General features: G+C 39.2%; 1 protein-coding gene across 1 annotated transcript; it reads left to right on the top strand.

Moving 5' to 3' along the window:
* Window positions 1–19: 19 nt before the first annotated feature.
* RTF1 (RTF1 homolog, Paf1/RNA polymerase II complex component) lies at window positions 20–26,936 on the top strand. Its single transcript, XM_021533458.3, is given in 19 exon segments — window positions 20–115; window positions 117–224; window positions 2,856–2,966; window positions 11,465–11,612; window positions 13,092–13,296; window positions 15,373–15,487; window positions 17,076–17,187; window positions 18,025–18,160; window positions 18,703–18,880; window positions 19,773–19,855; window positions 20,194–20,281; window positions 20,366–20,473; window positions 21,018–21,095; window positions 22,360–22,481; window positions 22,852–22,909; window positions 23,493–23,570; window positions 24,640–24,735; window positions 25,021–25,132; window positions 26,712–26,936. Coding segments are annotated over 19 exon segments (2,139 nt in total). The 3' UTR covers window positions 26,819–26,936.

Below are 26,936 nucleotides of genomic sequence, written 5' to 3'. Positions count from 1 at the left end.
CCCGCCCCGCGCGCCGCGCATGCGCGGTGCCCTTTGTGTCGGGCGGGCGGGCGGGCGGCGCGGGTCAGGCCGGGCCGGGCCGGGCCGTGCGAGCGCCGCCGCCGCCGCCGCCGCCGGGGCGGGGAGGGGGCACCGCCGGCTCCGCCATGGTGAAGAAGCGGAAAGGCCGCGTCCTTATCGACTCCGACACCGAGGACAGCGGCAGCGAGGAGAACCTGGACCAGGTGCGCGGGCAGGCCCGAACGCGGGGCCTGGGCTCGCCCGCCCGCGCGGGGCTCGGCGCCGCCATCCCTCCGTCGCTCCCGCCCGGTGGTCCCGCGTCGCTCTCGCCCTCCGCAGCCCGATGGGGCCCGCGGCGCCCGGAGGAGAGCCCGCGCCCCTCCGGCGGGTCCCGGCCCGCCCCTGGCAGGAGGCCCGCGCCGCGGGGGCTCCTTGCAGCGGGCCCGGTGCTCGGCGCCGGCGGGACGGCGGGGCCGTGGATGCCCCGGGGCGATGCTCCGGGCGGTCTGGCCCTGAGGAGGGGTTAGCGAGGCCCGGCTGCCGGCGGTCTTCTCACCTCCAGTAGTGGGGAAAGAGGCCCAAAGGGCTGGGCAACTTTTCCATGCTACTTTGGTACGCCGGGAGAACAGCGTGTCAGGTCCCTGCCTCTCCTCGGGGCAGGCAGGCTCCCGGAGTGTTAAATGCGTGTTTAATGCGACCCTCTCAATCTTGGTGACTGCGCTGGGGAGTTCTGTTGATGGGAAACCAGCCTGTAGATGTAAGCAGGGGTAGTATTTATTTGTCATCACAGCATCTCCCGGGATTGTAAGTGCGATGTCTGGTGTGAATTCAAGCGTGTCAGGGTTGCAAAGGGGGTGTCTCCTTCTTTGGAGCGGGCTGCTTTCAAAATTCACTTTTTAATGTAGCAGATATTGATAGTATTATTCCAGTGGTAAATAAAGACATTATAGGTGAAGTGTGTTACAGCTTGTATGGCAGTGTTTGCTCCGGGGAGAAGTTTGGTGGGTCGAATATGCTGAAGCCGACATGTCTGATGTAATTTATGTGTTGGACCCTCAGAGTTTTTGATATAGAAGCTGTTGCTATATTGCAAAAAAAAGCCTTCCCAAACGCACAAAAATACTTTTGCAGATTGGGGCTTCAGAAATATCAGATCTGATACTCCATTAAAACAAATACACAGGAGCTGATGTGGTTGATCTTGCATACCTTTAGAGTCCTTAGTGCTGCCAACATCTCATTGCTAGTGCATCAGTTTGATAGTTTTAGGACTTGAAAATAGGAGTTGGACTAGCTCTAGCATCAGTCAGACAATTGGAGTGATGGTGGCAGGAGTAACCACGTGGTTCTGCATCTGTTCCATCCCTCACTGGCAGCAGGCATCTGCAGCGGTACCTGAGTAGTTGGTGCTTCCTGCTCCACTGGGCTGTTGGTAGAAACTGTGACAGCAGGGAGGTGTGTGTGCAAAGATGAAGATCAGGTAGAGGGAAGTTTTTGAGATGAGAAAATGCTGACTTAAATGTTAAATGTTAAGTAGATTATATGTTTGACAGCTTCCCATGGCAGTCTAGGCTTGTTGAATCGAAGGACTAGCAGCCTCCTAAATATAGTATCTTGGAAAACAGAAAGTAAGTATAGAAAGAAAGAAAGAAAATGGAATATGGCTTTAAAGTGGTGCTCCTCTTCAAGAGCTTCCCAAAGAGAAGCACTGCTGAAGCTTCAGGAGCTTCCAGAGATCTCTTGATTGTACAAATATGCTATATTGATGTTGCAGGGCTTCTTTAGAGGCTTGTTGGTAAAATGCCATTACTAATGAACTAATGAAAAGTGTCTTTGTTGGTAAGTAGGCACACCTACTAGGTCTAGGATTTTGACATACTAGATCTGGACCTACTAGGTAGTCAGTTTCTGCAGTGTTTATGTTCTCATTTGAGATAGTAAATTTTAATCAGTTTGTTGAGATGATCTTTCAGTTGTGAAACTAATGGAAACCAATCCAGCATCAACTTCCCAAGACTGCAGAACTTGGTGTGGCTGTATTTCTACACACAGCTAATACTCATCAGCCCCAGAGTAATGTTTCTAAGAATAGATTCTGTGTCCTGGACTGCAAAGACAGTAACACAGCTTCAAAAATGTTTGTTTTATACTACTGCTTGTGTCACCTGAACAAGTGATGAACAGCAGATGATGAGAGTATTTGAGCCATGTAGTTCTTTGTGTGGGTGCGTGTTGCCTGTGAAAGTGCTTTTGAGCAGAACAACTCTCAAAAAGTTTCACAGACTTGGAGCTTGATCCCTGCTCTGTGTCTGAAAGTTTTAAGTGCTTTCTGAGGTGTGTACCAGCAGTGAAGAGGAATTGAACAGGCTGACTAAATATTACCAACCATGATGTAAAAGTGATGCCTAAAGCATTTCCCCTTTAAAGTGTATAATTGCAGCCATCTCTGTTGTTTAGGAGAAGAAGCTGCTATCTGCTGGTATTTGGCTTTTTAGGGCTGGTGCTTGATGGTGTAGTTAGGGTGATTTTGAATTATTACCCAATCCAAGTAAGACAAATCTGGACATGACTCTGAAAGCAATTTGTCTTATGTTGTTTATGCCAAGAAAGTAATGGTACTAATAGTTATTTTTTTATAGCTTGTTATCTTTTAAATCCTTTTGTAGCATCCAGTATTAAAATTGTGTGTGCACATGTATATTTATGAAATATAAGTAGACTTGTTCCTTAGTTGGTGGCAATAATCTTGCTACTGAGATGTGCTCAGATATTGTGGAGAACCTGCATGTGCACTGACCTGGATTGTTAAAACTAATTGCGACACTTTGAAATAAATCTGTGTGTTTTTGCACCAGGAGCTCCTGTCATTGGCCAAACGGAAACGCAGTGACTCTGAAGAAAAGGAACCACCTGTGAGCAAACCTACAGCATCTTCAGACTCTGAGACATCAGACAGTGATGATGAGGTGACTTTATCATGTTTTCAGTGAGATTGCTATGGGTTGTTTGATCATACCTAAGCAGTGAAAGTGTATTTATCATACAGTATATTTAGGCTGCTGACTTCATAAGGTGGGACTGGCTATAAATGATGGAGACTCATTAAGGCCAGAGAATTTTTTTTAAAAATAAATGTTTTGAATTCTAATTGTATACAAAATAGTCTGTCTATAGAAAAGGTGACTGCCAGTTTAATCTCAGGTTCATATGGTGTGGTGAGCTGCCTGCTTTAAACTAGTGTTTTTCCTGTGTTGTGACTGCTGTTGAAGTAGCAGTGAAGCTGCTAAAGCTGGACTCTGAATTCCGGGAGTGAGGTTTTCACCTTTTGAGTGAAGGTTCCTTCCTAAGAGTTAAGGCAGGTAGTACTATTTTACAGGTAGCAAAACTGTTCTGTTTAGCTACTTTGATTCTTCAAGAACTGTGCTGTGAATTAGCTGTCTGGCCATTTGAATATGCAACAGGGTGTGTTTTGATCAACATCTTTGAAGAAAGAGGCAAGGAAGAGTTCAGCATTACTTTGTTATAAAGTTTCTCAATTTCTTATAAAACAGTGCTTATCTGCTGGTTCTGGTTTTAGTATTTGTTTCTGGTACTACAGTCTAGAGCTGGTTAAAAGCCTGTGCATCTAGAAAAGAAAAATCTAAAAAAATCCTATTAAAACAGGCACTGATAAATGTTATACAGGTATTTGAGTAAAAGCAATTTCTGGAAAGCTTCCAAATATTTTCTCACACTTTCTGCAAATCATAGTCAGGTCATTTATTCAATCTATTCTTAAAAATTTGACAGGGAGATGTTTTGTGTAGGTTTTTGTATTTTTTTCTTCTAAAGTAAGTATGCATTATCCATTGTGGCAACTTGCAGACTCACAGGGTAGGGCAATGATAAACTATAAAGCTTTTGTTAGTGTAGCAGAGTTCTTCCAATAAGTGTGAAGAATAAGTGTGCAGTTTAATTTTCTTTCTGAGGCATTTTTAAAATAAATGTGCTTGGAACTCTGTTCCGAATCAATAATTTTCTTAAAAAAAATTGCTTCTTGTATATCTAATATACACTTAAGGCATAGAGACAGACAAAATTGTGAACAACCTAGATATATTAGGTTTCTTATTGGGGAACTACTCAGTCTGTCACAGTGTGTGTTCAGATCTGTTAGCTTACAGTTTATTTATTCTAAGTTATGTGGAGGCCAGCTTGTCTGGAGAAAGTAGACTTGGGTGTGGAGAGCATGTGGATGATAAAGCCTTCTGTTCTGTGTTTATCTCTGAAAGCTGTCAGAATTTTAACTTGTGTAATAAGTGAGGTCTACCTTTCTACTATGTGTAGAATGTGACAATACCTCTTTGCAAATTTGCACAGACCTTGCACATCAGCAGTGCTACTGTTGCACCCAGTGTGTTTGATAGGCTTTCTATCTGTGTATCATTTCAAATTGATACTATGTTCTTTCTGACCTCCATGCAGCAAGAGAAAAAGATTTAGAGAAGAGGTAATTAGGACACTTGCTTCTATTCCTGTGCCTGAAATATGCATTCTGAACTGCTGCTTATCACAGCAGGATGAGCGGCTGGCTTGCAACAGTTCTGCTTCTGCCAGTCATTCCGCTCTGTGCGTCCCTGGGCTTGACTACACTAATCCTGCTGAATAACTCAGGTTTTAATAAGTATTCTTGTGGTTGGTTTGAAGTTTGTTCAGCCTTGGGGTTTAGGATAGGGGGGGTCTAAAAGTTGAATTTGTATTATTGGACTTCCTGCAAGGTGAAGACCATGAGGCAAAAGCATGGAAATTGTTGCCCTGGACAAATGTGCCTAATCGTACCCATGTATTTCCACAGAGGCTTTTGAGTGTGCATGTCCTTTGTAATTCCTGGAAAGCACTACATGTTCCAAGATTGGCACTATGTTGCACGTACAGGAAAGAAGCCTAACTCTATTGCAGAGCATATGCAGCATGCTGCTTTCTTTTAGAGGGAGGAAAGTGTGTGGTGCGTAGGGGAGAGAAAAACATTTTGGAATTACTGAATAACAGCAGGTACAAATCATGCTGCATCTATACAATAGTGCCCAAGGGATGTCACTACATCTTTAATGTTATATTTATGTGTATCAATGAGAATATGCTTCTTGCCCAAATGCTGGGTTCTGTAACACTTAAAGGACTTCTGTGGTCTGAATCAAATTTCCTAGCCACCAGACTGAAAGGGAGTTGCAGGCAATGAAGTGGGAGGGATGCTCTGAAGTGTCTTCTGGTGGGGCTGAGGAGCATTCTTGACTGAATTACTATAGTCTTTTGTTCAGAGAGCTGATAAATTGCAATGACTGCAGGGCTTTGCAATGAGGAGAGCTACCTTTGCAAAGAGATGTACTAATCTCGACACAGATGGTTCCTTCATCTTGTGTATGACCATGTCTGCTCAAGAACTCACCATGTCAAACTGGTAGCTTTCTGCATGTAACCAGTTTGGTGCTAGCCAGGTTACTGCTGGGGCTACCATGCCAGAGGTTTGTGTGTCCACAAGGTGTTCTTGTTACTGATTGAAGGCATTACGTGGATGATGTTCCTCAGTTGCAGTAGATTAATTCTGGGCTCTTGCTTTTCCTTTTATTCTGGCATCTCGGCTTACAGTAAAATAATTCATTCTATTGTGTGAGAAGAGTGGATGACTTCTGCAACAACTTCACTGATATTAGTATTGATTAGACAGAAAGCCATAATGCTACAGGAGCTCCTGTTTGTTTCTCTTCAAAAGGACACTAATTCTGATGTCAGGAAGGGTTCAGTTCTGCCTTTTAACACCTACAGGGTAAGGACAGAATATCCTTCCAGAACTAGAAAACTTATATAATGAGTACTTAGTAGTATTCTGGAGTTTAGTGAGGATTATATGTTTTTTATACCTTTTATAAAAAATATATATTTATTTTTTATACATTTTTTAACAAATGTGTTAATTTTTTAGGGAACTGTATAGCTGAAGATCTTGTCAAGAGCTGTGGGACAGAGGAGTAGGTGAGCAGTAATCATGCAGCTAGTGAGGAGATTGGGCTCAAGTAACAGCCTAGAGGGTTTTATGCCTCTTTGTATCTCCTTACTGCACTTCAAGTTAGAGCACTCCAGCAAAGCACAGATGAGCAGAATACTGCATGTGTTCTTTCTGTTTTGGGGATGTCTTTTTGTGGGTTTGTAGAAATTACAGTACTGAATGTTGTCTTTTCCGGTTTACTTGTATTTTATAATACTGCTTAATTAAACCTTCAAGAATGAGTGGGTTCTCCAGTCCTGTGAGGCCTTTGCCATACATTTTTTTTGAAGCTTAGGAAATTTGAAGCAGGCCATGCTTTAATCTTCTCATAGATTTACAGTTTATAGACTGTTACAAAGTTACAAAGTGCTTTGTAACTTTGACTTTTCCTGGAGACAGTTTCTTTCAGCTGTTAATGGGTGCAATAGTAAAGCTTTTCTCAAGGAGGAGAGGTGGTGTTATTTCCTCTGCTCCAAATAAAGTGCAAATGCAAATCTGAGTAGCACAAGCTATTTGTATGAAGGCTGGCATGTCCAAAGGAGTAATGTGAATAAGCTGTCAACAAAATTGGTTTAAAATTTAATCTGTAACTAACTTCTTTAAATTACAGACTAGCATGGGGATAACTTCTTGGGGTTTTTCTGTGAGCTTCCTGGAGCTGTACTTGAATGAAAAGGGTAGATCAGGTGTCTGGTGATACTCTGGCCCATGAAGCCTTCTTCAGCTAGTTCCTGGCAAAGCCTCTTCTGTGGCTTCCGAAGGTGTTTTCTTTATTTGCTTATTTCCTTTCCATTTTGGTGTTCATACCTAGAGTTTCCTCTCTGTGTCTAAAATTGCTGGACTGTCTGATTGCTGGGCTGTTGTCATCATGAAAGTGTTTGAGGTGTTCAAATAACAGGTGTAGATCCTGAAAGGCAGAATGAATAACAGGGGCTTTTTATTTCCTATTTCGTTTTAAAAGTATTGGTAGAGAACATTTTCCTCCTTGAACTCTTGGAGTGCTATCTGTAGAGTTTTCCAAGCTTTGAGAAAGCCTGAAGACAGTAAATACTGCCTTATTTTCATATCTGTGCTTCCTGCTGTTGAGTTCAGACAGGCTGAAAATGTAGTTTCATGGCTTGCCGGGTGGAATGCCTTATTTTTTTCCTGTATGAATGCATGAAAGTTTGTAAGCTGAGCTGATGTTACCTACATTGGTGCACTTAAATGCAACGATGACAGGACAACTGATGTTTATCTTGCCTTGGAAAGGAACACATTGTTAAGGGGCCTATTTTGCTTTGATATTGTGGCTTGTAATTTGCATTTTGCTTATAAAGCCATTGGATGTGTCAGGAGGGAAGGATATGGCAAGACAGGCTGGCAGCCTTACTTTTGCATCCCTGGCTAAAAAGGGGTTAAAAAGAAGCTGGGAGAACACCTATTTGCAAATTAAAATCTCACTGTGTAATGCATTTAGGTACTGTGTGAATAGAAGGAAACAGCAACTACCTGAGCAGCAAAACAATTCTGCACTCTAAGATCCTTCAGGTATAGGTTTTTTTTTTCTTTTTTCTTTTTCTTTCTTTTTTCTTTCTTTGTTTTTTTTTTCCTTTTTTCCCTTTTTTCCTTTCATTTTATCTTTTAACTTTTTTTTATTTTTTCATTTTGTTTTTCTTTTTTCCTTTATTTATTTATTTTTTTTCTTTCTTTTATTCTTTTTTCCTTTTTTTTCCTTTTTTTTTTTTTTTTGTCTCATTTCATCTCCCTACTGGAAATATGTTCCAGGTTTGTTGAGCTACAAATTATTTTCTTAAATAAGAAGAAGTTGTTTCTTACACAACTTCATGTAGTCATTTTTTTCAGAAGCTGACTTATAAATCTAGGTAATTCCTAATGTGGAGGGTTGTGGTTTTTTTTTTTTTTTCCTAAGTCCATTCTGGTTACTGTGGCTTAATTTGGACTTCTTAGAATCAAAGAATTATTCAGGTTGACAAGGACCTTTGGGATCATCATGTCCATCTGTTTCTTGGAGGAAATATGCAAGATATTAGCACTGTGAACCTTGGCAGCAAGAGGAAAATTCAAAAGGCTCTTCTGGCTGCTTCTTGTGAGAGAGCCATAAAGCTCTGTTGTTTGGTAGTATTGAACAATAAGCAGAAAGCCACGTTGCAGTACCCTTGTGCACGGGTTTATGAACTTGCTGGGTCTGGAACCATGGAGGGTTCCAGATGGCGGCCCAGGAGGCAGTGGTGAATAGAGGGGCTGTTCCCAGGGTGCAGTCATGGGAAGCATGTGAGAGGCATTGACTGGGGCTGCCTGACTGCAGCTTAGAAGAGGGGACCTGGAGAAACTGCCGTAGAGGACAGATTTTGGAAATTGATTGTTGTTTGGAGTTAAGGGAAAAAGAGGAAAAAAATGTTTCTGACTATAACTGTGTGCATTTTTACTTGATGTCGCATTTGAATATGTTGCATTTTTGATTTCTGCTGGTGTGTTGGAGCATGAGGAAGGGACTCAAGACTTTGGCTTTCCACAATTACCTTCCCTCTCTCTCCTAGACCAGCTCATCTGTTTTGTCCTCCTCTGTTGCAAGAAGAAATTCACATTGGCCACTCTCTGAGCAGTCCAAATGCAGAGCACTTTGTAAGCCTAAGAGTCTTGTGTCCCGGTTTTGAGTGGTCCAAGATTTGCCCTAACTCTTGTCTTGTCCTGTAGTTGTTCTGGGAATAACTGGGCATTCATGAGAGATTGAGGTAACTGAATAAGCCTAGAAGCAACTGACTTGGGTAAGAATTTGGCTTTGTGACAGCATTAATATTGCAAGATGGACATAGAGGTTACTTGCATAAACAAAAGTGAGATGAAGTGTTATTTCCAGGGTGAAATAGAAACCAAAACATGCTTTCCTAGATTAGAGAGCAGATTTTTTAATTATGTTGTCCTGTGTTCGTTTGTTGGGTGGTGTTTGGTTTTAGTGGTGTGGGTTTTTTTTTTGTTTGTTTGTGGTGGGTTTTGGTTTTGTTTTGGGTTTTTTGATTTTTTTGTTGTTGTTGTTTGTGTGGGTTTGGGATATTTGTTGTTTGGGTGGGGTGTGTTTGTTTGGGGTTTTGGTTTGGTTTGATTTTTGGGGTTTTTTTGGTTGGTTTTTTTTTTTTTTTTTGGGTTTTTTGTTGTTGTTGTTGTTCCAAGTGTTTGTCACATAGTTTCCTTCCAGTCCTATCTTCTTGGTCACAAGTCTTCTCCACAATTCTACTAGTGAGTTAAAAGCTGGAAACAGTGATATGTAACACATATGTACAGCTATTAAACATTTTATTCACTGAAGTCCTGCTGTTTTTTATCTGATCTTAGCTTCTTTCATCTCAGCATGACCTCTCAAGGTCTTGATATAACTGTGCTGTCTACTGTGCTTTCTGTGTACTGCTTCCTTGCTGTGCAGCACGCTGACATGAGGTAAAATTCAGAATTAGAACACGGAAAATAAGTGGCAGAGAGGGAGGCACCTCTGCATCACTGCTAAGCACTGAGTTTCACTTTTTTTGCTGTTGTGTCTTCTCTGGTATGCTGGTGGTAGGTGAGTGTTTGAGCAAATAGCAAAAATGCACTTTTCACCTGGGAGATGATTCCTTAGTGCTGACATTTGAATAGATTTAGACAGAGTGCAGGCTTGTTCTTAACTGATTTATATGAGCATAGTAACCAGAAATAATATTAGACAGCAATATTGTAACACTGAACAAGTAAAACTTTAATGCTGAAGCCAGTAAAAACTTCAGTCAGTACAAGCTGAGGCTGGTATAAAGTCAGAAGCTTTCTGTGCAGTTTCTCACCTGTCCAATGGACCGTAACAGACTGGGGTACCTGCATAGGGTATGAATTGCAAGGCTCACCACTGTACTTTTACCTCAGGAAAAGAAAGCAGAACCAGCTTTTGCCTTGACAGAGACTTTTGAATATTCTGATAGTGCCTAAAGGATATGATGAAGCATTTGGTAATATGGAAAGTACAAGGTTGGGTGTGAGAGTAATCAAAACCTGGAAAATTCCAAAGGTATTTGTTCAGATATTGTTAGCTTAGGCATTAGCTTATAACTACTTGCTTGAGTTTCACCTAGAGTAATTGAACACTAGGGTTCTCTGAGGATGGTGTCTTATCAGGCAGAACAATTTATCACATTTGATGGAATGATGACTGTCTGCAGAGATAGACTTGATTCATCCCCCAGGATAGAGTGGTTGGGTAAGAAGCCTGAAGTTTGTATATGTTTGAGGTCAAATCTAAGGTAGGTTTTGCGTGCAGCATCTCAGTTATGCACAGTTGTATTTGCTCACTTGCATTAGGACTGGTTTTTTAAGACTGCATGCTCAACCAGATGGTGATGTGCATGAAAGATGAGAATAGTATACAGGTATTTAGATGATTTGTGTGTGTATACCTGCTTATTTATCTATATCTATCTGTATATAAAGCCTGTTATATTCCTCAGGGTCTCATGCCTGGAGAATTTCTAGGAAGAGGTGGTGAATTACAAAATACTGTAAAGTTTTTAAGTAATATATGGGCAATCTTTATTACTTCCCTTCTGGCTTTACCCAGGTAGTTGGAACAATGTAAAAATTCTATTAAGAAACCACACTGTAAGGTAAATACTAGTTCTTCTGGGACTTTGGAATTTAAAATTGCTATCTGTGTATATATGATTGTGTAAGTCCCGTACTTGGAGACTGTGGTCTAAGTTAACTGAAGATATGACATTAAAAGAAAATTAAAATTAGGGCTTGATACTGTATTTTTTTCTTTTTTTTTTTTTCCTGGCTTCTGTGATTCTGATTTGATTCTACTTTGTGTACATAGGGGGTAGTGCCACCACCTGCATCTCTTGAGTTCACTGTTGCCTTGTTGCATAGAAATACAGACACTGTGTACTTTTGGTAAAACTGAGATTTTGAAAAGGCTGTCATGTGTAATTGGTGTCCTTCATAAAATGTAAAATCTGTTCCTGGTTAAACTAGTCCTGGAAAAACATCAGTTGCTTCTGTTTAAGAGTAAACTGAAGCTAATCTTTACAAATACATTGGACACATTTTTAAAAATTATTTTCTTAGGAAAATATTTTCAATGCCTCCTCGCTTGGCAGATATTGCCAACTTTGAAGTCTTCATTATCTTTTAAAAGCAGTGACCTACCAACTGTTAAAACTGGTCTCTTTTTTTTTTTCAAAGAACAAACTTCAACCAACCACACAACACTCTACTCCCAAAAACCTTGTAAAAGGCTCTCATTTATCTGATAAATTTCCTATTGATTTATCTTTTTTTTTTTCCTCTTCTTTACACTTGTATGATTTTTTTGCTGTCAGGTATTGGGCTATTTCTCAGGTGGTTTTACTCCAGTGTTTTGGAGAGAGGAGAAGAGAGTAATGTTTGTGTCTCACGATCTTCTTGGTTCTTTCCTTGCAGTGGACTGTTGGAGGTTCTAAAAACAAAAAAAAGGGAAAAGCGGGTAAGGCAGAGAAGAAAGGAGCCATGAAGAGACAGATGAGCAAAGCTGCCTCTTCCGGCAGCTCAGATAAAGACAGCTCGGCTGAGAGCTCGGCACCTGAAGAGGGTAAGATAACACATGTCCATTTATTTAGCGTGATTCCAAGTGAACTTGTCTGTTGTGCACCCTGAAGATAAATGTTGCATGGTGATGTTGAAGACCATCTTCAAAGACTTTTCGTAGTGTAATGTACAGTCAGGGTAACTTTTAAATTTACTGTGGCTTAAAGTAATTCAGTGTAGCATTGCTGTGAGCACTCCATTACAACTGCAAGCTAAATGCTGTTTCAGCTGAAGAATGAATGACTTTCTCCTGGAAAATGCCTTGCTTCCTTCTAGCATGTCCTGTCTACCCTTGTGGGTAGCATTTTTGATTCTCATTGACACATTTTCCCATCTCGAACTTCTTGTGATAACAAAGGGAAAGGTACATAGTGTTTGTGATGCAAATAGGAACTTGTCTTGCATGCATTTGCTCTGAATTGGAATTCTTGTGCATTTATACTGACACAGAAGAAGAAAAATCATTATATAACTTTGTCAGAATTTTTTACATGAATATTGAATACATTTTATTGCTGGGCAAACTTCCTGTCTTCTGTTTTCATCATGCCCGTGAAGGTTTGCTGGTGCTCACTTGCAATTTCCATTGATACTTAAAAGGAAGTTAAGAAAGTATATGAAGGAGATTACAGTTTTAAGTGTATCAAGCACAGCAGATACAGACAAAGGCGTGGAGTGCCTTCAGCTGTATGTATCAGTGCTTACAAATCAAATGTTTCACAGTGTAAGCTTGCAAAGCTGGAAGTTTCCAGTAATACTAATACCAGAATGGAAGTGAAAGAAGGAATCCTAATGGCCTGCTTTCATAATTCAATGTAATTTAGTCAATTAGATGGGATAATCAAAGCTCTTGGACTTGGATCAAGTTTAAAGGTGGTGTTGCCCAATGCTATTGGGGAGTCAGCTGTTCCCTAAACCCCTGTGTAGCTGAGAGGGCTGCTTACAGTAACAGGGCGTGTTACAGTGTCAGGGCATTGCCAGCCCTGAGGGTGTTGGTTTCAACTTTATTTTTTATGTAGCAGTTCATAGTATTGAAGTCTTCACATGTCTAATTTTGGTCCTTCATGTTGCTATAATGAGGTGGTTAATGTGCAATTCTCTGGTGGTTGATCATGGTGTTTGAGGTGTGTGCACACAAATTCATGGCTGTTTAAGCAAATTGTGAAGGGTATAAGCATATAGGCATAGAAGTGTAACTTTAGGACATATTACTAAAAGGCTTTTTAAATTTGTTTGTTCTACTAAGAATTTTTAATCATAACCCAGTTTGTATTCAAGTGTAGTACCACTCATTTTATAAATTTTTTTAGCATACATATATTATGGTAATTTCAACCTGGCCTTAATTTTCATTGTATGTATGTTTTTAGTGTAGTGGAAGACAAGTGTAGAATTAATTCATGTTATCCCTTGCTAATATGCTATAATGAAGTGGTTGGGCTTTGCCCAGGCTGAATCTCACTACCTTACATTTTTGATTTAGGAGAAGTCTCTGACTCAGAAAGCAACAGCTCCTCATCTAGCTCAGATTCAGATTCTTCATCTGAAGATGAGGAATTCCATGATGGCTATGGAGAAGACCTGATGGGAGATGAAGAGGACCGAGCTCGACTGGAACAAATGACTGAAAAGGAGAGAGAGCAGGAGCTGTTTAACCGGATAGAGAAGAGAGAAGTGCTAAAGAGAAGGTGAATTTTATATCTGTTGGTATTTGGTAGCAAATTCTTAAAGGCTGCATAGAGAGTATGCTGACTGTGCTCTCTAATTTAAGGTCTGGGCATTCAGCACTGTTAAGTGAGTTAATCTTGACTGTATATTTTTTGTAACTAAACTGTCCCTGTAGTAGTTAAGAAGCACACAGTGGGAGTTCTGCATATTCTTGTAGAAGACAGTGTCTAAAATTTCTCAGCTCTTGAATATGCACGGTTCTATCAGCTACCCTTGTAGTTATGTTATTGCTCTATAGCTTAGAAGCCAGACAGTCAGAAGGCCTGCTTTTTCTTCATCTTTTTTGTATTAACTGTCATGTGCTGATGCTTTGGAAAAAGGCAAACAAAGCATAAGGTGTACATGAGTTTCTGGAATTTTTCAGAAAACCATGGTGAAGCACAGAGCAGTGTTAGGGCTGCCTGTATATGGGTGTGAAACTGGTTTGGGCCCTAATAAGAAGGTAGAGATACTGAAATAATGAAGAGTGGTGTTGGATATGTCCTTTTCAGGGAATCTTTTGTGGATTTCTACCTTATGTACTGTTGATTTATTGTTTGCCTGTAGCTGTTACACTGTCCAGTAAGGCAGCTTCTTTATAGTAAAGGTATTTTAATTCCCATGTGTCTTAATAGAAATGATTTGGCGTGTTTAGGACAAGGTTTCTGGAGTTTCTTTCTTCTTTAGTGCCTTCTCTTTTCTCACTTGCTGAGAAATTTCCCTAGAGGACTGACATCTGTTGAGTAAATCATGTCAATACAAGAGACTGCCAAACTGTGTTTGTCCAAGCCATAGCTAGAGCACTGCCTAATTGCCTTGATTTTAACACCACATTCAGAATCTTGTGTGATCTGCTGCTCTCCTCAAAGGGATCACAATGATTGTAAGTTTGGATTTAGATCATGAAGAAGGACATAATATCTTTCAAATTTTACTCTCTATTTCATGGTAACTGAATGTCTCTGTTTTAGTGTAAATACTGGAGAATATTTGATACAAACAAGCTAAACAGTTAAAGCTTGAGTTACTGATTAAATCTTAATCATTTGTGCTGTTCTGTGTAAAGTCTTTGCAGTTAGAACTAAAAGGGTGGTGGGGTAGTAATTTATGATAAGTTGAATCTTTCAAAAGCTCTTTGTATGCACATTATGCTGTGCATTCATTTGGATTACAGCAGACATTGCATCTGTTATAATGCCTGTGTTTTGTATGTCATGCTTCATGTTAAAGGCATAAAGGGCAATGAGCTCATCTGACACTTCAGTTTGTTGTCTACAAAATCCAGGTGTAAAGGACTGAAGAAGAATGGACTGTGTAATGTGCATGTGGATAACACATTTTGAATTTGAGTTATTGGAAGCTATTTTTCTTGTGTACGTCCCTATGCACACTTCACTAAAGCAATGACCAGTCCAGGATGCAGTGAAATCTCATCATGGGTCTGTTCCATTGAAATTACTACTCTTCTGAATTCAGTGACTGAAAATAAGATATCAGGGTGATATATTTCATGAAGGTAGATGTGGAAGTGCCTAAATTCTTCTCGAGAAACTGAGTTTGATGAGAATTCAGGTGCTGAAGGAGGACTCGAAACATTGCAGTCGTTCTTTTACAGACCAGAGCCAGTAAAAAAGTGAAGTTTAAGCATGAAAATGTTAGCATGATAGTGGCTTTAAAGAAAAAAAATCTTTAGCTGTTTAAGTTCAAATTATGTGAAATAGCCACATGATTTTAGAGTTGGAGGCCGCATGCAATGATTGCTGCACTGGCAAAGAGAAAGATGGAGTAAGGGCATATTTCTGTGGAATAGTAATTTCTACATGGTCTCATCAACCCTTTTTAGGTCTCTGTAGGGTTGCACTTAGTGTGCTCAGCTTTTCTTCACTTTATTTTCTTGGGGAAGAGAGGGGATGGGAATAGGGGACAGGATAAAAGGAACAAGCAGTTGAAGTGTTTCTTGCAGCCTAATAGCAATTGTGGTAACATCTGAACAATTCTTTGCTCTCTCAGAAGAGCATTCTTTCATACATTCTTTTTGTTCCAATAACTTCTACTAGATTTGAAATCAAGAAAAAACTAAAAACAGCAAAAAAGAAAGAAAAGAAAGAGAAAAAGAAAAAGCAAGAGGAGGAGCAGGAGAAGAAAAAACTCACACAGATCCAGGAATCCCAGGTAGGAAATGAAATTGTTTGTGGTAATAAACCCTTTTTCCCTTGGCGAAAGGAGATAGGATATGGCCTCTCTACCCTTAATGTTTTCCCTTAATGTCAAACAGTGTAGTAAGCAGATCAGAATTTAATTAATTTATATGCTTAAGCTATCTTCAGTTTTTCCAGTTCATTTAAGGAAGTTAACATCTTTGGCCTATTGAGGGGGGCACTAATACTATTTAAATTAAAAATGGGAAGTTGTAGCTATGTCTGCAGTTGCTGTGATACCCCTCCCATATCAGAAAAGGAAAGCAACCTTTTACAGTTCCTTTAGCCAAACTCCTGTCCTTCAGTCTGAAACATTCCATACCTGCTCTTCTTGAAAAGTTTGAGAGAGCAGAACAAAAAATGCTCAACTGTCGTATTAATTATTTTGCATGTGCATACATACAGTGGCAAAGATGCTTTTCTTTCAGGGATGTTAAGGAAAAGCTTGAATGCCAGGAAGAGCAGAAGTAGTTCTATAGGTTCTATAGGTTTTCCACCTCCAGTGAAAAGAGGACAACACTAGTTTTTGGGGCCAGGCCTATGTAACTGAACTGTGGTTTCAAATAGTGAAGATCCTGCCATTAATATAATTGAGTCAGGGCAGGTAGGCTCCCAGAGTGGGTTGGCATTCATCTTGCCTAATTTCAGCCATCTACGAACCAGTTCATTGTTTACACTTTCTGTTGCCTGTTTTGTGGAATAGGGGGTCTTCAGCTGACAATTCACTGTGTTATTTTCTAGTGAAACCGATTTTTAACACCTGAAATCGAATTGGGTGAAATGAGTTTTCCCTTAGGCACAAGTTGAGTGGAATGAATCACATTTCCCTACTCCCTCAACTCCATAGATATATGTGTGTGTATACTTTAATAGCTATTTGTAATACGCCAAATGTACTTGCAAATACATACATGCATCTGTAAAAGGATCTTATTTAGAGTTCTTTTACAGTGCCTTGAAGAAATTACTTCAACTTAGCTGAAATTACTTTCTTTTATACTTATTATAGAGGTTGCTTTCTCTATAAAGATAGATCTGTTAGAAATGGAAAACAGAAGACTTTAAACATTTAAGATTTTAATACATCTTGCAGATTTTACAAGCAACTTTATTTCTGCTTTAAGTATTTTTTAACATAACTTTTTTCTTTGCTACTAAATGAAAACTAGCGCTTTGATTTGGCCTTGCAGAAGCAGCAAATGAGAAAACTATTCATCCACTTTTTCCTCATTACATGTTAGTTGCCAAATTATTTCTGCTTTATTTCTCTAGTCCTTTTTTAACTTAAAGGAGGAATTTTGAGACTAAGACTTAGTAGCAGAAATAGTGAACTATAAATATGTTCATTGTTTTTGTTATGAAGCAGAATAAAGAGATATGCTCCAGATTGATTTCTCTCTCTAGCTTCCATAAAAATGAACTGGAGAAAAGGAATTTCAAAAAGGAGTATGTTAGTAATTTCTATTTGAAAAATTTTCAAAGTATGCAAAGCAAATCTTTGTTTTGATGCTTTTCATCTTATGGATTGATGGTGTTGAGGGGTTTTCTGTATATGTTTTTAGGTCATGTCACATAACAAAGAGCGGAGATCAAAGCGGGATGAAAAACTAGACAAGAAATCTCAGGCAATGGAGGAGCTAAAAGCAGAAAGAGAGAAAAGGAAAAACAGAACAGGTATGAAAGGATGTTGCTCTTGCTACAGTTTTTGAGGCATTATTGCAGCTTTCTGATAGCACTACTTCCTGTTTCAAATTAATGCAACAATCCTACACCTTGGAGTGAATTAATTCCATGTCTGTGTTTTCCTTGGTCTTTGCCCAACATTACCTGCTAGGGTGGTGCTTGGCAACTTACCACTGATGGAATATTCCTCACCCCTACCCCTCCCTAGAGTGGTCTAAAACCAGAATTTTCATTGCATTCCACTGAATGGCTTTTAGTGAGGTTTATTTAATGTTCTGAATTGGTCACTTAGATTCAGGTTTTTAATCTCTGAATCATTCAAATTTCTACTTATTGTACTTGTGATACCCTGTCTACATTTGCTTGTTTCTTCAGTGGCACATCATCTTGTCCATCTTGCCACGGACTTTTGATGCAACCATTTTTTTTACTCTACTGGGTTTTATTGTAATCCTCTCCAAACATGAGGTTTTTATCTTTTTCCTCGAAAAATAACCATGGGCTTTCTGATCATAATGGCTTTTTTCTTGTATATCCAGTTGTTACACTTATCTTGAGTTACTATGTGCAGTCAAGCTGGGAGACTGAAAATAAGTACAACTGAGGTTTAGGATGATTTAAAATACTTCATGTATATGCAAAGAGAGAAGTCAATGAAGTGCACAGCTTACTAGTGGATTTGAACATGTGCCACCTGTATCTAGTGTAAAATTAATACCTGTCTGCCTCTTGGATTTGTTTTAAAGCAATTAAGGTTCAGCTCTTATAGGGAAGCATTTAATAAAATATTTATAGCTTGCTTTTCCTTGTTCTTGGTCCTTCCCCCAGCTGAATTGCTTGCAAAAAAACAGCCATTAAAAACTAGTGAAGTATACTCTGATGATGAAGAGGAGGAGGAGGATGATAAGTCTAGTGAGAAAAGTGATCGCTCATCCAGATCATCATCCTCTGATGAAGAGGAAGAGTAAGTAATAAACACTGGGCTATGATTACTTGTAAGTATTACTTCAAAAATAGTGATCTACTTGGGGTAGTCACATGCTGGTTTGGAGATTTGTTTGGAGCAGTTCAGTGTCTCTGAAGTGTTTTTGCCTCTGGGCACAATTGCATTGCTCAGATTTGAGTCCTTGGCACTATATCATGGTTCAGGGGACTTTTTACCTTGGGTGGGTTTGCAACTTCATTTCCCAGCTGTCAGGTTTAGCCCAAATTGCACTGTTGTTTACTGATCTGTTTAGTCCTACAATTCAGCAAATTATCTTAAAGTATTAGTCTATAAAACTGCCTTGGTGTGTGTCCTTCTGCTTTCTGGTAGCGGGGGCAGCGTTTAATAAGTCTAGGACTTCACATTAAGCCTTTTCATGAGTGGTAAATTCACACATCTACAGTCTACTAGTGCATGATGAATTATTCCTTTTACTGGTAATTTAAATAGTGCTCATGCTGCACCTTACTCAGGACCCCACCTACTTTTTTCTTTATTCCCTCTCACCTTTCCCAAATCAGGAAAGAAGAAATTCCTCCCAAGTCCCAGCCAGTGTCCTTGCCTGAAGAACTGAACCGAGTACGGTTGTCGCGGCACAAGCTGGAACGCTGGTGTCACATGCCCTTCTTCGCCAAGACAGTCACTGGCTGCTTCGTCCGCATTGGCATCGGCAATCACAACAGCAAACCGGTTTATCGGGTGAGTGTAGCTCTGAGGGATTTAGTTCTTTTTTGTGTGCTGTAATAAAATATTTGCAGCTTATTAGGTGTCAGGTACCGGTAACTGTTTGACTGATAAAAAAGATTGCTTATAACCAGAAAATGTAATTGCTGCTGAAGAGGTGGAGGAGACTGGTTTAAGAATAAATAAATCTATGCGACCACTTAGAGGAGGAGATAAATTTAGTGAGAGAGAGGGAGCACTAACAAAGCCTGATCTTCCAGTTTTGCTTCATGTTGTATTGCAAACTAGAGTTCTAGACTCTGCTTCGACCAAGTAAGGATGAGTTAAGATTCATTCCTTATTTCTTGGACTGTTCTCAAGTTATTGTGTGGTCTTGACTCTTTTTTTACAAAGTTTTTAGTACACCCCTGTGCCTCCAGAAGAGACTGTCATTGAGAACAGTTTTGTTTTTCTGTTTCATTGTTGTAATCATAGGATACAATAATAGTCTCTAAAATTGCCTTAAGAAGGCCCCCAGAAGGGTTGTGTTTAGTATGTGAGCAGCAATAGTGTATTTAATTTGAAACATATGTTGTCCCAAACCAATGTTATTTGAGAAGGAAATAGGAAAGGTAGGAGAGTATACACTATTTGGTCAGGAAGGCGGAGCTGAGAAGATATAAAAACTGCATCAGGCATCAGATGGTGTCATTTATTCACTAAAAAATTATGTATGGACCAACTCATACCTGATAATGTATACTGAAGAGTCTCGCTTTTCCTTGATCTGGTTAGAATTGTTAGCTAGATTAAGGTTTTTTATTTCTAGTGAAAAGGCTTGAATATTCCAGATACATTCCAGGAATATGAAAAAAAAACCAAAAAACTCTTGTGTCCTTCTTCTCATATATTTTACTCTGTGGTACAGGTTGCTGAAATAACTGGTGTGGTAGAGACTGCAAAGGTTTACCAGCTTGGTGGCACAAGAACAAACAAAGGACTACAGTTGCGGTAAGATACTAAAGGGATCCTCTTTAGTTCATAAATCAGTGTCCTTTTCATAGCAAATAATGGTCTGTGTGGGATTTGGAGGAGAGAACTGAAAAGTAGACTGAGCTTTGTCATACTACTTAGTGCTGCAGTGTTTGGGTTGGGTTTATTTGGGTTTTTTTTACCTCCTTGTGCGTAATGGAAATTATAAAATACCCCAAAAAATTCATGCAGGGAGTTATGATTATGTTGACATATGGTTGTTTATTTTTGTACTTCTTTAATCAGATTACATATATAGATCCAATGTCACCACTTTACACCATCACAAGGGTATGTTTTACATTGTATTGTTGCAGGCATGGCAGTGATTCACGTGTGTTTCGCTTGGAGTTTGTCTCAAATCAGGAATTTACTGAAAGTGAATTTATGAAGTGGAAGGAAGCAGTAAGTTTGCCAGACTTCAGCTTCTTCTTAGCAGCCTTCTGCCAAGCATACTTTAAGTGAAAAGTAACTCTGTCTTGTGTTTAGATGTTCTCTGCTGGGATGCAGCTACCCACACTAGATGAAATAAACAAGAAGGAAGTGTCCATCAAAGAAGCCCTCAACTACAAGTTTAATGATCAGGACATTGAAGAGGTAAATGATGCATTATAGTGAAGCTGTGTCAGTACTTAAAAGTGACAGGATTTCATGTAGTAGCAGTTACAAAGCAAAATGATCATGTTATTTGCTTTCCAAGAAGGAAGTAAAAGGCTCAAAAGGAAGTTTCATAATTGGATAAAGTAGCTTGGTGATCCTGCTGTTGTGTTGTGCCCTGTTATCTCCTCTTGAACTTGTATTGCTTATCTCTGAACTCCTGAGTATGGCAACTTAGTTCTCAGGTTCTGAAAATCTTGACAGCATCATCGTAGTTGCATTTATCACAGGTTTTGCAGTCTTGTACTTGCTTGGTACTGACCAAAGGTGATTAACCACAGGATTTTGTAGGTAGTGAGGAGAATGGAGCTTTAACTCATTACCAAAGGCACAAACTAGAAAACAGAACCATCAGAGCATATGTCAGATTCAGTGGCAATAAATAAATTTCTTAGGTGATACTCTTCTGTTGCTTCTAATGTTCAAGTACTGAAATAGAGATTTCATATTTGCATATTCATATTGTTTCCTCTGCATCTTACAGATTGTGAAAGAGAAGGAAAGGTTTAGAAAAGCACCTCCAAATTATGCCATGAAGAAAACTCAGCTATTAAAGGAGAAGGTGAGAGATGAGATGATGCCTGCAAGTCATCACTTAATGCAGTCTTTGATTTCAAAGAACTGGAGCTCATCTGGATTGGCAGAGGTCAGCAGTGGGCTCAACTGTGAGCCTACTGTGCAGCTGGAAGGTGGTTCTCAAGGTTCATTGCTGGGATCAGAACACTCAGAATCCAGTCAGCTATTGCACTCTTTTTTCTTAGTTTAAATTGTTGGCAATTGCCCCTAGCTCTTCTTGTGTCCATTAAACAAGGTCTTAGACTGGTTTGCCTCAGAAACTTTCCCTTTTTTCTTGTTTTTCTTTTTTTGGATTTTTTGGGGTCCATTCTGTTGTTGTTTTTTGTTTGTTTGTTTGTTTTGGTTTTGGTTGGTTTTGCTTTAGAGTATTTCACAGTAATATTTGGAAGTTGATGTCATTTTCTTATTTTAAGATAGGAAAACCAGAAATGGTGTTATATTGTTTACTCAGAGGTAACTGAATTGTCACTTTATGCCTGGTAGTTTCTATTGAAGAAAAAGAAGTGACTGAAAGGTTTACTTGCCACGAACTGTTTTTACCTGTATTCTTCCTGGAAGAAGTAGACCTAACAGTGCATAAAAGCCAAAGCCAAGAAGTGAAGAAAACAAAGTCTTAAGGATCTCTGAAGATAGGGCTGCACAAATAGAACCAAAATTTGTTTGTCTTTATCGAGACGTTGAATCTTCATATACAGTAAAACCCAAGAGTATGTATTAATATACATTTCTTGTTCCTTGGTTTAACTGTATTTTTGTGGTCACTATTTCACTATACACGAACATGTAAATTATTAGGTGTTATTATTATCCCGTCACAGGGAGTGCAGTTGCTTTTTGTTGTCACCAGGTGGCACAATAAGCTGTTGTCGTGCCTCGGGACTCTCCACTCCCTGAGGTAAATGGCAACTGGCAGCTGTGGAAATAATTCCTCTCCTGATGTGCTAAATGGGGATGTTAAATTTTAATAAAACTTGTAATTTAAATAATCTAACTGACCTGTCCTCGTCATGCTGGGAATAGTGTTCCTACATCCTCCTTAGTGTAAGGATTTTCAGAGTTCTTCAGAATAAAAAATCGAGTTTTGCCTTGAGCTCTAAAGAAAATGTAGCTCTTTGTTGTACTCTTACCATGCAGGGAAGAACATTCACGACTGGAGAAGGGTTGGCTGACTGATTCATGGATATAGCCATTGTCTCTCTGAGTAATTCTGGGTAGAGAGTAGTGCCTAATGAGTTACTTTTTGGTTGAAGGCTATGGCTGAGGATTTGGGGGACCAAGATAAGGCCAAGCAGATTCAAGATCAGCTTAATGAACTTGAAGAGAGAGCAGAGGCCCTGGATCGTCAACGAACAAAAAACATTTCTGCAATCAGGTAAGAAGCAGATATTGTGAATTTTCTTTCTTAAATAGTATAAAACAATATTTAAAAAATAAACTAATGCATTAATGAATTAACTGCAGGATTTTGTTTCTTTTTTCCTGTACAGTGTGTTAATGTATATTGTAATGGCTCTGTTAGTGCCTGTCTGTCTTCACTTTCTTGTATCTGTCATGCAGTTAAAACTGTCAAAAATGTAAACTCTCTTCTGTATACCCCAGGGGGCAGTTGTATTGCAATAAGAGTAATTTGTGGTCAGGATGAAGCTGCAAGAATGCTTTCAGCTGTTTTGCTGTGTGGGGACTGATAAATGACAGTCACTTTCTTTTTCTTTCCCACACCCTCCTTTTTTTCCATTTTGCAGTTACATCAACCAGAGAAATAGAGAGTGGAATATCGTTGAGTCTGAGAAGGCTCTTGTGGTAAATAGTGCTGAATTAATACTTTTCTAAAGTAGAGACAAAATGATGCAAAGAGGGATGATTGCATGGCAAAGTCACTAATTTTTTAAAATTATCTGTAAAATCTTTTGTATAGGCAAATGACATGATTTGAAAGCACATTGCTTTATCCTTTTGCTCAATTCAGTTATCAGCAGATTAGTCACTATAAGAGTGACTTAATGCTTTTTATATGGGAAAGAAAATAAGTCTCCTCATAAAGGAGACTTCAGATAATAAAACAGTGAAGGAGATATTGGGTTCTTTGTAGTTACATTTTTATTAAGGAAGAGTTAAGCTTGTTAACAAATGCATAAGCATTAACCGTTCTGAGAGTTGTGTGCCTGTTTTCCGCTGTTGCATGCAATAAGGACAGTTTTGTCCTGTGATGCAGAGGATGATGGGTGCATTAAAATCTCTCTAATCTCTAATATTGTTTCTGATTTTTCTCTTATCTCGGTATTGTATATAGCAGATGAGTAATTGCATGGATGGGGGGCTGTGGGAGGATTTAAAAGAGTGCAAGTTGCAAACCCTGTAAAACCATGTGTTATTTCTTCTCCAGGCTGAAAGTCACAGCATGAAAAATCAACAAATGGACCCCTTTACTAGGCGGCAGTGCAAGCCCACAATAGTGTCTAATGTGAGTGTAAGACTTAAGTTCAGCTGAGGCAATTTGTTGAAAAACAGAAACCAGTGTAATGCAGAATGTAGGAACAAAAATCCCCAACTGTGCCATATGCTATTAACGCCCTGAATGCCAGTGTGAGATACAGCTGAGTGAGATCCTGGTCCCTCTTCTTTTTTAATGCAAAGTGTGAAGGACATAAGTGATGTGGGTATGTACTGCAAAAGCAACCATGATTGAGACTCCTGTCGTGAGTTCATCTGTGTCGAATTATTCAGATTTAGTTAGCTCTGGGAAGACAGTTTGCTTTAGGTGTGAGTTTCACTTTTAATTAGCTGAAAGTTTCCTGAAAGATCAGTTAAAGGTGAGAGGAGAACAAGCATTTTGGGCCTGTGATGGATGAAGTAGTTCAGCACAAACGTCCCACGTGATACTGTGGCAAAACCTTCTACTGGAGTCCCTCCATATATAAGTAATGAGTAACAAGGTGATCACCTCCTCCTTCTAAGTAATCTGGCCTTGTTAAGGTCTGTTCTGGAATAGTATGTGGTTGTGGTGTAGGTACCTAAAGAAATAACTGCTCAGGTTGGCTTTCATCAGTCTCCACAAACCAGCAAGGAAATAAAAAGGAAATTATATTGCAGGGCTTGAATTAAATATTTCTGAAATACTTCTTTAGTAGAAAAGAATTGTAATAATAGCTTTATTATGCTATAAAACTATTAGGTAAAGAAAATAGTCTTTTATAGATTTCTTTTATAGATTTCTTACCTGTGTTTCAGCCAAAACTGTAAGCTGAAAGCAAATACATATTACAGTGGCATTAAGAGTAGTCACAGACTGTATAATCAGGAAATGTATTTCTGTTTTCTTTCAGAAGATGATTTTTAGTTTGTTATTGTCAGATAATGTCAGGAGGATTTCAGTAGCTTTCTGAGATTCTGAAAGTTGGGTGAACAAATATACAGTCTCTTAAGGTTTTAGATTCATGGATATGAACACTGTTTTAACAAAATGTAGTTCAAGCTTTTACGAATTTAAATGCAGTAATTTTTTACTTTTGCCTAATATTTCACCTTTGCAGTCCAGAGATCCTGCTGTCCAAGCTGCCATCCTTGCCCAGCTAAATGCAAAATATGGATCTGGTGTGTTACCAGATGCTCCAAAGGACATAAATAAGGTAAGTTTCCATTTTGGTCTCTGTTATGTTCCTCACAGTTTTGCTCTATGAAGCTTGTGAGTAATAGCAGGTGTGCATGCTTCAGTTCTAGAACAGTGTATCCTGTAGAGCTTTATCACAAAAAAGCAATAGATTTTTGGTTATTTGAAAAAGAAATTTAAGTTGCTCTAGCAGTATGAAAGCTACATTAAATATGTTTATGACAGAAGAGGGGGAAAAAACATTTTTATCTCTGTTTGTATGGCCAGATAAGGTTTGGAGACTTACTTGTAATTTTCACTTCAGGGTCAAGGAAAAGATAAAGATGTGAACTCTAAATCAGCTAGTGACCTCTCAGAAGATCTTTTCAAAGTGCATGACTTTGATGTAAAGATTGATCTTCAAGTTCCCAGTTCAGGTAGGTGTTCCCATCTGAGTTTGAGGATGTGGTTGTCCAACCCATTTTGATAGAACTTATTTCTTCCAGAATAATTCTTCAAAAATTTTGGTGGGCTTTTGAAAATGGGAGTAAGGACTCTGTTTACCATCTTGGCATGTATCTTGAGCTGAGGAGGAGGGGCTATGTGATAGTGACATCCATTGAGAAAACAAGAACAGCTGGATTGTGTTAGACTAAAAGCCTGCATGTCTCCTTATCGTTGATTTGAAGCCTAGGAAGAGAAGGAGATAATGAGTGGGCTTTAATATGCTTTTCCAGTCTGTATTATCTATGACTTGCATAATCTTTGGGGGAAAGATGTGTGTTATTTTTAATAAGTGTTGGCAGCTACCTTGATACATTCTTTGTTAATTTGTCTAATAATTTTCAACAACAGATAAGCTGTTCTGTGTGTCTGTGTGTTCTGTTCTGTCCTCTGTGCTCATACTGTGGGGATAAGGTATTATTACTTGATTTTGAACATGCTGCTTTACCAAGTTGCTGTTCCCTAACTTAGACATTGCAGATGGTATTGAAGGTAAATTTTAGGGGAACGAAAACACTGACCAGTGAGTGAAGATAATAGACACAAACTTGCAGGCTCTTCCTCCTGTTATCTTGGCTTTGACAGCAGGAGATGTGTGACAAGAACAGTTGTGTATCATAGGATCATTTTGATTGAAAAAGACCCTCAAGATTATCGAGTCCAACCATTAACTCAACATTCACAAATCCACCACTATAACAGGTCCCATGTGCCACAGCTACATGTCTTTTAAATGCCTCCAGGGATGGTGACTTAACCACTTCATCCTGTTCTGATACTTGACAATCCTCTTGGTGAAGAAATTTCTCCTAATATCCAGTCTAAACCTCCCTAGTGCAATTTGAGGCTATTTTCTTGTGTCCTATAAACTTGTTTTCCAGTGGGAGGAGTATACCAGTAAACACAAGTTTTGGTGTTTCTTTCATTAGTTGAAGGCAGTTTCTTGGAGGACAGTAATTTAGTAAGTACTGTAAGAATGCACAAAGACAAACCTTCTCAAGAAGCAAGAGCAGGAGAAGTTTTTCCAAAATACATCAAGAGATCAAGATAGAAACTCTGGATGTAAGACTAGAGAATGAGGCAGAAGTTCAAGAACAAGACTTTGTGTAACAGCTAATGAGTTACAAACTTGAGATTTAGCAAACGGATGAGGGTTAGGCACTGAAGGACACTGAAGAGAGAAGCATGAGGAATGCAGTTTTCCTTAGACAGTCCTTAAGCAGTCTCCCTGCTGAACAGAAGAATCTGGAGACTGATAAAAATGTGTGTGTGACTTTTTCTTCTTACTATCTGTCTCTGGATTAACAGCTGGATTAACATACAGAATCAAAATTGTATGTACTTGCATCTATGAATATAACCTCCCTGATACTATCTGTATTATTAACTGAAGGTCTAAGCTGATGTGTACTAGAGAAGCCAAACATGGGTGAAGTTGTCAGCAAAAACAATAAGTAAAAATGTATAGTTTGCCTGTAGTTTTTGTCCTTACTCTTGTCTTGTCCCCAACAGAATCTAAGGCACTGGCCATCACCTCCAAGGCTCCTCCAGCAAAAGATGGTGCCCCTCGGCGATCATTGAACTTGGAGGACTACAAAAAGAGACGGGGGCTTATTTGAGCATGCCCACTCTGCTGCTTCTGATCCTGCATGCTCCATGATGATGTCCTACTTTTTCTTCCTCCCTTTTTCAGTTTTCCCTCCTGGGTTGGAGCAGCAATGGAGCTGGGAAGAGACT

Source organism: Lonchura striata, chromosome 6 (assembly GCF_046129695.1).
Source record: "Lonchura striata isolate bLonStr1 chromosome 6, bLonStr1.mat, whole genome shotgun sequence".
Lineage (NCBI taxonomy): Eukaryota > Metazoa > Chordata > Aves > Passeriformes > Estrildidae > Lonchura > Lonchura striata.
Note: the sequence above shows the minus strand (reverse complement) of the source record. Positions and strands in the feature narration are given on the sequence as shown.